The 12,187-nt window shown below is 45.4% G+C and overlaps 1 protein-coding gene across 1 annotated transcript in view; it reads left to right on the top strand.

Annotated features, from left to right (window-relative positions):
* The window catches only part of CNTNAP2 (contactin associated protein-like 2), a 928,799-nt gene that overhangs the window by 301,536 nt on the left and 615,076 nt on the right, over positions 1–12,187 (top strand). Inside the window, exon 8 of the mRNA XM_015422149.1 lies at positions 2,212–2,318. Within this exon, the coding sequence (XP_015277635.1) occupies positions 2,212–2,318 (107 nt within the window). The remainder of the gene's footprint in view (positions 1–2,211; positions 2,319–12,187) is intronic.

Below are 12,187 nucleotides of genomic sequence, written 5' to 3'. Positions count from 1 at the left end.
CGCCCCCTCCCCCTCCCCCTCCCCCCCCAAATCTCTAGGAATTTACCAGCCCAGATTTGGAAACCCTCTGCCTACCCCTGCTCCACAGTTTGAGCATCACGGTTTTATTGACAACTTCTGTTTCTTGCAATGTGCTGAGGGGTGTTTTGTTTTGTTTTTGCTGTCAAGTCACAGCTGACTTATGGCAGCCCCATAGGGTTTGGAGGAGGAGGGGGTTTGGATCTATACCCCTACCTTCACTCAAAGTCTCAGAGTGGCTTACAATCACCTTTCCTTCCTCTCCCCACAATAGACACCCTGCGAGGTAGGTGGGGCTGAGAGAGCTCTGAGAGAACCGTGACTGACCCAAGGTCACCCAGCTGGCTGCATGTGGAGACATGGGGAATCAAACCAGGTTCTCCAGATTAGAGTCCTCGGCTCTTAACCACTACACCAAACTGGCTCTCATTCGGGGGTGGTTTGCCGTTGCCTCTGTGTCAAGGCCCTGGTATTCCTTGGGCATCTCCCATCCAGATACTGACCAGGGCCAGCCCTGCTTAGCTTCTGAGATCTGGCTAGCCTCGGCTTTAGAGATCAGGGCCTTATAATGTGTGGATGAACAAAAATGGGCGAACAGCTTTGCTTATGGACAATACAGCACTTTTCAATTCTGTAACGTCACATGCTTTTTGAGGAAAGGCTGGGGCAATCTATTTACATATCAATTTTTAGTATAAATGTGAAGTTCCTTGATAGTCACCAACAGATTAGTACAAAATTACTCACTTTCACAAACTCCTCCGTTAGGAGACGCACTGATAAAATAAACATTTGAGATACACCCTTGCAGGGGAAAAAAAGAATTTAATAATATTGGATAATCATACTCCTACTCAGAAGTATTTCAGTAACCACAAGTCAAATAACATAAACTGCATATTCAAGAGATCCCCCCCCTTTGCCTCTAATTTACCAGGCTTATGTGGTCAATTATGGGGGCACCGAGAACATCAAAATAATCTTACTGATAACTATAGTTTTAATTTTTACTGCCTTTCCATTTTGCAGAACTGTTTTCATTTCCCTGATTGGTAGGAGGTCTCCTAATCATTCCCTAATATAATAACGCAAAAAGCGCAGTGGCAAAATTGTATTGGGTGAAAAGGGAAACTCGACATGAAAGGAAAATTGATCAGAAAATAGAGCAACTATGCTGAACTTGGATGCAGGGAAATTTAATAAAGGGGGTAAAAATTGGTTCTTTGAAATGAGGTTTCAAAGCACACTCCAAGAAGAGTAAAGTAATAGTTTCCAGAGCAAGAAAAGTCGTATGGTAATTCCTATTTTTAAAAGAATACTTGATAGAAAAGGCACCAGTCAGACTCAAATCTTTGAAATCACATTTTGTGGCTTTTCAAGACACAAATATACATCCTCTTGTTATTTCCTCCATTTTGCATTCTTGTCGGGTTTTTTCTTTTTTCTTCTGAATTACTTTCGCTTGCTGATGGAAGATTTGTGCTGGAATGCTTAGACACGAATGGGTATAGTATACTGTGTGTGCGAAGTGCAGAATTACGGCTGCCACAAACTATTGTCAGTTTTGAATGTTATGTACAGAAGTCCAGTATACAGACCTGGCATCTGACATAGTCACCTGTGGGAGTTTAGATAGCTGCTCATGAACTTTTAAATGTTTTTTAAAAGAATGTTGTCGAGATTCCAGAACTCCATTCCGGGCACATTCCCCCCTACGAGAAGGTTGCAGTGACCACATGGACAGTAAAACAAAAACAAAGAAAAGCCTAATAAATATGCTCTTATTTCTCTGGCAAAAGGGACTAGAAACTTTCAGTGATGTCATTATTTTTAAAGACACAACACTACTTTGGCTTATTTTTTTTAAGTTTTATATCACGTGCAATAGTATTTAGTGTGACCTTTAAAAAAATGTACCGATGATGAAAACAAATAGTTTCTCCCCCTCCCTTTTTCCCACCTCCTTCCTCCTTTGCTGGCTCTTTGCAAACATTGTGTGATATATCATCTTCTTGTACACCTGGCATCTTCCATCATCAATTACATTAATCTACCTAAAGGTAATGAGGATTAATTGCCGCAGCGTGGCAAGCTGGCACCTATAGGGCACCCTGCTTGGGCAGTCCTACAACGTGGGCACTCCTTCATTCTGGTTGATTTGGCATTCTCTTTTCTGTTCTCTCATCCTGACAGGTGTGTGCCCAATCACTGTGAACACGGTAGCAAATGCACCCAAACATGGGACAGCTTCACGTGCACTTGCAATGGAACGGGATACAGCGGAGCCACGTGCCATAACTGTAAGTGGATCTTGAACTGCCTTTAGGCACGCAAAATACTGGGCATGATCCAGCCAAAGTTAAAGGCTCTATTACATTTCTCACCCTTCTGCAGTTAGTGGGACTTCAGTGTACTTAGATTTGGCTGGATCTGAGCCAGTGTTATTGCATTATAACAGGTCTTAATGTACACATATCCTGAAATTATGGCTATCCCTTTTTAAATCCTTATTTCTCAGCCTGTATAATTAGAATAGAAAAGAGCAAGAGTCCAGTGGCACCTTAAAGACTAACAAAATATGTGGCAGGGGATGAGTTTTCATGAATTACTGCTCACCTCTTCAGATACCTTCTTCAGATACTCATGAAAGCTCCTACCCTGCCACATCATTTTATTAGCCCTTAAGATGCTGTGGCTCAAGTGGTTAAGACGCTGAACTGCAGGCTGTCAAAGGTCAGTAGTTCAGTAGTTCAGCAGTTCGAGACCCGGGTGCCACATGACAGAGTGAGCTCCCATCTCTAGTTCCATCTCCTGCCAATCTAGCAGTTCGAAAGCAAGAAATTGCAAGTAGATAAATAGGTACCGCTTCGGTGGGAAGGTAACAGCGTTCCGTGTGCCTTGGTGTTTAGTCATGCCAGCCACATGACCACGGAAACGTCTTTGGACAGCGCTGGCTCTTCGGCTTTGAAACGGAGATGAGCACCGCAACCCTAGAGTCGGACTTGACTGGCTTTCGAGCAAGGGAACCTTTACCTTTACCTTTTAAGATGCTACTGGACTCTTGCTCTTTTCTACTGTGACAGATAAACACGGCTACCCGTCTTCATATAATTACATTTATTTTCACCAATTGAAATTGGACCAAATTAATCAGCTCGAACAGTATTTCACAATCCAGCCCCAGTGTCGATTTACTGGGACGGAAGGATAGGGCCCATGAGAGGACACTGGCCCTCTGCCTGTACGTATTCTTCTGTCGGTAAATCCTTTGTTTTGTTTTGTTTTGTTTTGTTTTTGTCTGTTTGTTTGCAGCCGATTAAGTGGATTGTAGCCCTGAAAAGTTTATTTTAATGGATCTGTTTACTTTTAAGGTACCACAAGGCTTCTTTTTAAATTGGTTTTTCCCAATAGGCAGGCTTTTAAAAAAAACACTTTTGGTTTCTTTTTTTCTACTTGTTGGAAAGATCCAAATCTACTGGACTCTTGCTCTTTTCTACTGTGACAGACAAACACGGCTACCCGTCTTCATATAATTACATTTATTTTCACCAACTGAAATCGGACCAAATTAATCAGCTCGAAAAGTATTTCACAATCCAACCCCAGTGTCGATTTACTGGGACGGAAGGATAGGGCCCATGAGAGGACACTGGCCCTCTGCCTGTACGTATTCTTCTGTCGGTAAATCCTTTGTTTTGTTTTGTTTTGTTTTGTTTTTGTCTGTTTGTTTGCAGCCGATTAAGTGGATTGTAGCCCTGAAAAGTTTATTTTAATGGATCTGTTTACTTTTAAGGTACCACAAGGCTTCTTTTTAAATTGGTTTTTCCCAATAGGCAGGCTTTTTAAAAAAACACTTTGGGTTTCTTTTTTTTTTAAAAAAAGGTATTTAGTGCCGGAAACGATGCAAATGGCTCAGATCCAATTAATATGTAGAATAAGGCAAAATGCCATCTTATATACCACTTCAGGGGGAGGGGGAGTCAATCCGGTGATTGTTTCCGTCATCATTAATTTGCATTTTCTCAGTTCTCCGTGGGAATAGTATGACAACTAGATTCCTTTCATATGTAAAAAATCTTTCTTAACTGAGCAAGTTGTTTCCATTAAAATATGGCTTTCCTTCTAGTCAGCTGAACAGACAGTAAATTAATGTACTTCAGCTTTTTCAACTTTATGAACAATTTGTAGAGATATTTAAATCCTCTTAATATCTGTTCTATATGTGGATTATGTCCTAAAGAATCAGCAAACTACTATTTTACTAAGGAACAGGGGTTCGTATGTGAGTGTTTTAATTAACAGTTTATCTTTGCAATCACTGAGATAGCAGGAAATCTGTTCTTTTTATCTGGATCAGAAGCAGTCGGGCCCGGCCCTTTAAATTTTGAGATGTTTGCAGTGAATAGTCACATGGACACTTAGAATCTGTGTTCTGCCTTGAAAAAGATTAATGTTTTTAAGAACGGTGCATTTTTCAGAAATGACAGTTTCATGGGCTATTTTATTCACTTTCCAAGACTTGCGCTTTCGAAGAATCAAAACTTTTCAGTAAGAACTAAAGTGGCTGAAAATAAACAGTATGCACAATGCACACCTTTAGACAGGGCTCTAGATCTGATCGTGCAGCTAGCAGTAGCATGACAAGTGCTACTTATGCATTCCCCCCTTCTATCCTTCCAGAATTCACAAGTTTTATATTTCCTTTCATATGATCATATGATCCAAAGTACACAAGTTTTATATTTCCTTTCATATGATCATATGATCCAAAGTACACAAGTTTTATATTTCCTTTCATATGATCCAAAGTACACTAGTTTTATATTTCCTTTCATATGATCATATGATCCAAAGTACACAAGTTTTATATTTCCTTTCATATGATCCAAAGTACACAAGTTTTATATTTCCTTTCATATGATCCAAAGTACACTAGTTTTATATTTCCTTTCATATGATCATATGATCCAAAGTACACAAGTTTTATATTTCCTTTCATATGATCCAAAGTACACAAGTTTTATATTTCCTTCCATATGATCATGGTAACAACATTGTTCTCTGTGCATGGTACACACTGAGAGCTGAAGGTGTTAAAAAGGACTGATCCCAGGTTTTTATCTCTTCCATCTGATATCTAAGAATAATTAGTATCTATGCAGTGTTCAAAGTTCAGTACTATTTTCTCTCTCTCTCTCTCTCTCTCTCTCTTTCTCTCTCTCTCTCTCCTCTCTCTCTCTCTCTCTCTCTCTCTTTGTAATTCGGGGGGCCTTTAACTAAGTCGTGGGGCACTGACATCACAAAATAAAGAATAAAATAAAAATAAAATTTTAAAAACTCACTTTTGCAGCATTTGCAGTCTGCTTGCCTACACAGGGAAGCAAGCTGTGCTTGGGGAAGGGGCGGCAGTGGGGAGTCCTCCAGGTGGTCCAGACAGTTGGGGGGGCTGGGGGCAGCATGGAAGTCAGGGGGCCAGGCCCCACCGAGCCGCCCCTGATTCTAGCTCTCCACCCATAATACGCTACTTTCAGTTTTGCTATGTAAAACACCTAGGTCCTTTACCACTTTTTTTAAAATGACACTTTTACTGAAACACCGGGGGAGGGGGATGCCATCCTGTAGGTGGGACCTGGGGATCCCCCCCGGAATTACAGTTCATCTCCAGGCTACAGAGATCTGTTCCCTTGGAGGAAATGGGTGTTTTGGAGGGTAGACCCTATGGCATTGTCCTACACTGAGGTCCCTGTCCTCCCCAGGCTCCAACTCCAAATTTCTAGGAGTTTCCCAACATGGTTCTGGCAGCTCTAACCCCCACATCCCCCACTGGTGGCCGGGGTGGACCTCACAACCCGGGGAGGGAGCTGGGATATAGCGAGGAGACCCCTTTTCACTCCCCAGACATGGAAAACCTCAGTTCATAGTGTATCTTTTTGCATAGGGTTGCCAAATGGCACTTACCCTTGTGGCGGGGGACTCCAGCCCGGCTCCCGGCGTGTGCGCGTGTACGCCGCATGCACGTCACAGGGAAGTGACATCATGCCGCCGGGCACGCTGGGGCGGGGCCACAGCCATTTGAGGCTGTGGCCCCGCCCCCAGCGTGCCCGGCGTCATAACGTCACTTTCCTGTGACGTGCACGCGGGGGTAGGGTTTCCCCCGGGGCACGATTCCGCCATGGCGGAAATCGGGCCTCCAAAGCGGGGGTTTCCCCGCCCCCCGGCCCAATTTGGCAACCCTATTTTTGCATCAGCCTCCAAGAATTACCGGGGTGGGGGAGGCATTCTTGGACTGGTATTATTTCATTAAGTCTTTAAAAAAAAATCTTTTGGGGAAAAAATACTTCCACTATTAAAATATCTTGTTTGCCCAGTTTTCTTGTAAGAAGACAAATGAAGGAACACAGGAAGAGCCCCCCCCCCAAAAAAAAACTGTATTTGTTACCCAGGGGGAAAGCATACCCTGCCGTTCCGCGCCTTTCACTTAAAAGCATTTTCCCCTGACGTCTGCGGATAAAATAATACAATAGGAAAATGGAAATGGGGCTGCTGGCTACAGCACTGGAACCGGGATTTAGAGGCCATTGTCCTCTTTTCACAGCTTACCATGGTGATAATGCCTCCGTGATGGTAAAAGTACAGGTCATTTAGGCCTCGCAGTCTTTACTTTGCCAATTCTTGAATGCATTTCTTCACTATTACTTTGGAAGGCTGTTTCTTACCTTAAAAAAAACACAACACATTTAATTTCACTTTTACAATGACCCTTAAAAGAGTTTCCTGCTGTTTGGGAAACAAAACCCCTTCCCAAAGTGAGATTTACCTGAAATATTCCAGCTTAATAGCAGCACTCCGGTAAACAGAATCTTCACATTCCCCCTCCCCGCCCCCCTTGTTTGAGCCTTTAAGCAAGAGAGAACTTGTCAGGCCAGCATACATGACAGAGCCTGAAATCTAGGAGCAGTTTTCTAAGACCATGCATTGTCCAAAAAATGTGTGTCTCCTCGAGGATCTGAATTTGGCAGTGTTGTGCGATTCTTCGCCTCAGATTTGGCAACTCTAATTTGTACCCTAAACAAAGAAATGTTTTTAAAGGGCATGGGGGACTCCATCAAAACAAAGCCCTACAAGTGGGCATATCCCTTGGGGCTACAACCAGGTTGTCTCTGTCTATTTATTTATATTTATTTATAAATTCAATTTATAGCCCACCCTCCCCGCAACGCGGGCTCAGGGCAGCTCACAAACAGGTATAAGCCCAAGCATAAAACACATTTAAAAACCATTTAAAAACCATTTCTGCAATATTACAACATTATTATTAAGTGCTCTAGATGTTCCGAATAGATCTTCCGTAAAGATGACATATAATGGTGTTATATCCACTCAGTGCCATCTGTTCCGCTTGGCGCTGTCATTCTTTCTTCCAGGGCCAGATGATGGTAGTACAGTAGTGGCGGCTCCTACTCAAACACCTGGCGGAAGAGCTCCGTCTTGCAGGCCCTGCGGAACTGTGCAAGGTCCCGCAGGGCCCAGGTCTCCTCCAGGAGCTCGTTCCGCCAGGTAGGAGTCGCCACCGAGAAGGCTCTGGCCCCGGTAGCAGCCAGCCTGGCCTCCTTGGGACCCGGCATTGCCAGGAGATGTTTCATCCCCGACCGTAGTGCCCGTGGGGGAACATATGGGGAAAGGCGGATAACAAATGGTAGCACTGAGGAGGTGTTGTGGGGATGTTGAAAGGAGTGAGAGGAACTAAATCCGAGGCTCTCTTTCCTCTCTTGGCATTGGCACTGAGTGGGGATGCCAATGGGATTGCCAGCTCCACGTTGGGAAATACCTGGAGATTTTGGGGGTGGAGTCTGAGGAGGGTGGGGTTTGGGGAGGATAGGGACTTCCCTATAATGCCATAGTGTCCACCTTCCAAAGCGGCCATTTCCCCCAGGTGAACAGATCTCTGTCACCTGAAGTTCAGTTGTCATCCTAGGAAATACCCAGCAACCACCTGGAAGTTGGCAACCCTAGATGCCAGCCTCCAGGTGAGGCCTGGGGATCTCCTGGAATTACAGTTCATCTTCAGACTGCAGGGATCAGTTTCCCTGGAAGGAATGGATGCTTTGGAGGGTGGACTCTATGGTATTGTATCCCTCTGAGGTCTCTGTCCTCCCCAGGCTCCACCCCAGTATCTCCAGAAGTTTCCCAAATTGGATCTTGCAATCCTAACCCCTCCTACCGTCCACCGCTGGCCAGGGGTCCTGGCAACTCTATCACTGAGTTTCTTATGGGACTAAGGTTGCCATTCCCCCAATAGGAACAGAAATCAACTCTAGATTTTACCATGGAATTTCCAGCAATTCCTAGAACGATGTGACATCACTTCGGGGGTTTTCCCAGGAAATGACATTGCACTGTTGCTGATTGCTGCCCTCCTAATTCCCCACCCTCTTGGTCTTCCATTGGTTGGACTAAATTGGACTGCTTGTACACAGCTAGGGTTGTCAGCCCCCGGGTCTGAGCAGGAGAACCCCTGGTTTCAGGGGCTTCTCCGTGCCACAAACCAGCTGGCCGACAGGGGAAACCCCACCCCTAAACAGGGATGTTGCTGCATGACATCCCCAATGCAATGACATCACCCGGAAGTGATGTCATCGTGTTGGGGATGTCATGCAGGGACGCTCTGGTTTGGGGCAAAATTCTATGGTTTGAAGGCGAATTTACCATAGAGTTTCACCCAAAAAACAGAGTGTCATCCCCGGCATCAGCAACAGGATGGCATGCGATGTCCCCACCCACCCCAGAACACCTCCCAAATTCCCCCACCAGATCAACGAGGGGATTTGGCAACTCTATGCACAGCAGCTGGATTTGAGGATGAATCCTACATGTAGCATCCATTCCTATATGTGGTTCCGTGTGTTTCAAGGATACTTGTTCTTTCTCTAATTGGTCCATTAAAAAAATTATTGTTTGCCCTTTGTTTTCCATTTCATTAATTCTTTTCAGCCTCTTTTTTCTTTCTATGCCATCTTCTCCCAAGCCCTGCAGAAGATCTTTGTATATTCCTGTTTGTTTTTTTGCTATCTCACGTCTCCAAGGATTAAGAGTAACATCTTATCATAAAATGCTCGTTCCGACTTGGATCCAGCCAATGTTTTCACTCCATTTCTCCCTGTTTTCCTCAGCCCTAGAGCCCCCATCCCACATGGGTTTAGTACATTCAGGTCCCATGATTCCAAGCATACCTTTTGGGGCAGTCAAAGAGGAGGGCCTCCTTCTTTATTCATCAGCAACATAGATGGCTAGATCCAACACAATGGCTTTGATAGAGCATAGCATTTCTGTGCATGGAAGGATTTCTGCAGGCAGAGCACAACCTTCTCACCTACCCCTTCCCACTGTAGCTTAACATGCTGGAAGTTCCAGGTGCAATGTTCCTGTGTCTCAGACCTCCAGACTTTGTGGCAAGAGAGACAAGATAACTAGATAGGCACACTGACCTTTCTTCCTGTGTTTACTCTTCTTCCACTGTCCCCTTTAATATGTAGATTGTGTTCTCAGGGACTATTCCCCTACCTCCCGTTCTCTCCCAGTCGAGATGAAGATGAACTTTCTCCCTGTATACACCGAGAGAGACACACGCTGTTCTCTCTTGGCACCATGAGGCAGATGGGTCTTTTGCCATCTGCTTCCATCCTTTAGTTAGTAAGTTAGTACTCTGTCCTGCCTCGTCTCTTTCCTATCCAAAGTGTACTTCTATGTTATATTTGCAACGTGACTCTGTGTAGCTTTGTAAACTGGGTGACCTGGTAAAGTGATGCTCCTGCGTTTGTAGCTTTATTTAAGCACTTTGCTAACTAGTGATAATTGCAGAGGTCATTTTGGGGGGGATCACAGTTCCCCCGGGTGAGGTACGGGGGGCGGGGCACATGACGAAGCCCCGCCCCCTGCTTCCGGCCGCCCCGCTTCCGGCCCTCATTCAGCCAGGAGGAGGCAGGAGAAGAGGGAGGGTAAGTTGCTTCCTCCCTGCCTCCCCCCACCTCCGCCTGCCTGGGGCCAGGGAGGGCCTTCGCGGGGTTCGGCAGTGGAGCTTCAAGGCCGGCGGTGGCGGCCGGGACCGTTGGGGGCGGGGTGTGTGGCCTTATGACACACTTCCGGTAATGTCAGGGGGTGTGGCCTTATGACACACTTCCGGTGATGTCAGGGGGTGTGGCATATGCTAATGAGTTATGCTAATGAGTTCCCCTAGCTCTTTTTCTACGAAACGACCCCTGGATAACTGGACTAACCACACCAGTTAACCCTAATACAAAATGCCCACCCAAGAATGCTGCTTCTGAGAGTGTCCCCCCTCAGCAATATTCCTGGGGACATTTTAGGCTACAGTGGGGGAAGTGGGATATCCCCAGGATATCCTGCCTCCATGGGTGGATATCCTGCCCACAGAAGCATTGTTGGATCCACCCAACAAAATTCATGGGCTGGGAACAGCACTTGTACTTTGAGACTGCTGAAGGAAGATTCAGATTGCAGCCCATTAATGTAATCCAGGTTACATATTTAATCTTCATCAGAAGTCATTTAACAGGACATACCGGGAACAAGCAAACAATTCCCTGCCTTTGTTCCTTTAGGATGCGAGTTGCACAAACTTGCCACTCTTCTTGTTTTTGAACTGTTATAATGGCGATCAGAATGCATAGATCCACTCTCCAAATGTCAGCTCCATTTAGTGCCTTGGGAGCCTAATGAGCTTTGATTATTTTTCTCCCGAAATGTAAATCTTCACCCTATTAGGAAATACTTTGAATCATTTTTGTAATGAGGCCGCGGCCATCTAGGAAATGTTTTTTTTTTAAGGAAACCAAATTTGAATCGTCTCTTTGCTCCATATTATCATTAGGATGTGCAATAGGCTAATTGTGGTACTTGGTTAAAATCATCGCCAGATTTGGTAATTGAAGGGGAAGAACGTAGAAACAGCACAGGCTATAATTTGCATGCTGGGCTGTTTATGCTCCACAAGAGTCCTTATTGATTAGATGTCAACAAATGTGATTCCATTTTTATATAATAACGCAATTCTTGGGAGAGTTGGGGGAGGGAGAATTCTATGAATTTTTAAGTCTTCCTCTAACTAAAACTAAATGGACGGAGCTTCTGATTGGTATAGTGGTTAAGAGAACTGGGTTGGATTCCCCACTCCTCCACATGCAGCCAGCTGGGTGACCTTGGGTCAGTGACAAATTCTCTCAGAGCTGTTCTCTCAAGAGCAGTCCTTGAAAGAGCTCTCTCAGGCCCGCCTACCTCAGAGGGTGTCTGTTGTGGGGAGATGAAAGGAAGGGGATTGTAAGCTGCTCTGAGATTCCAAGTGAAGGTCAGGGTATAAATCCAACTCCAACTCCTCCTGATCCTCTTCTTCTTCTTCCTGGCAAAATGGGGGTGGGGCAGCAATCTTTGCGGCCACGAGATGACATTACTTCTGGCATGACCTGGAAGTGCCAGCACCGCATCAGGATGACACACTAGCACTTGCCCAGAAACGCCAGACTTTCAGGATGAGTGCTAGAGCATCGTCCCAGTGCAATGCTGGTGCTTCCAGGTCATGCCAGAAGTGACGTCATTACGCGGGAACAAAGATCACCCTCCCCACAGTTCATCCCCCATTGGTCGCCATGCCTAGCAACACCACTCATGACACGCTTGCACTCACTTGTCCAAGTAGGTTGTCATTTTCGAGCCTCAAATGGCTATAACTGCTTCGGTAGCAAGATGGCTGCTGTCTGTGCGCCTAAGAAAAGTTAAAGGCATTTATTTGGCTCGGAAACTAAACCGGCCTCTGATAACAGGATGACAGATCGGCAGGTTATCCAGATGCTCTATCAAGAATTCCCAAAACAGCTCGTGTTTGCCCCCCAAGCCAGAAATAACGAGGCAGACACAAGTGTTGGGTTTAACTGTAGGGCCACTTTATTAACGGACAACTTTAGCTGGAACCAACGGCAAGGGCAACACAGCATGCGGAATGGTCAAGGCCAGAGGTCGAAGACCCCTCCCTTACCTCTTCAATAGGGCGAGCACCCTGCCCCGGGTGGGAGCCCACTATAGGGGCTCCCACCCGGCCGGCTAGCCATGGCAGGACAAACCTGTAGCCCCATCCCCCAAGCCGCAAGGGTCAAAGAGC

This window comes from Gekko japonicus, unplaced genomic scaffold, assembly GCF_001447785.1.
Source record: "Gekko japonicus isolate JY-2015 unplaced genomic scaffold, Gekko_japonicus_V1.1 scaffold330, whole genome shotgun sequence".
NCBI lineage: Eukaryota > Metazoa > Chordata > Lepidosauria > Squamata > Gekkonidae > Gekko > Gekko japonicus.
This window is presented reverse-complemented; position numbering and strand designations above follow the sequence as displayed.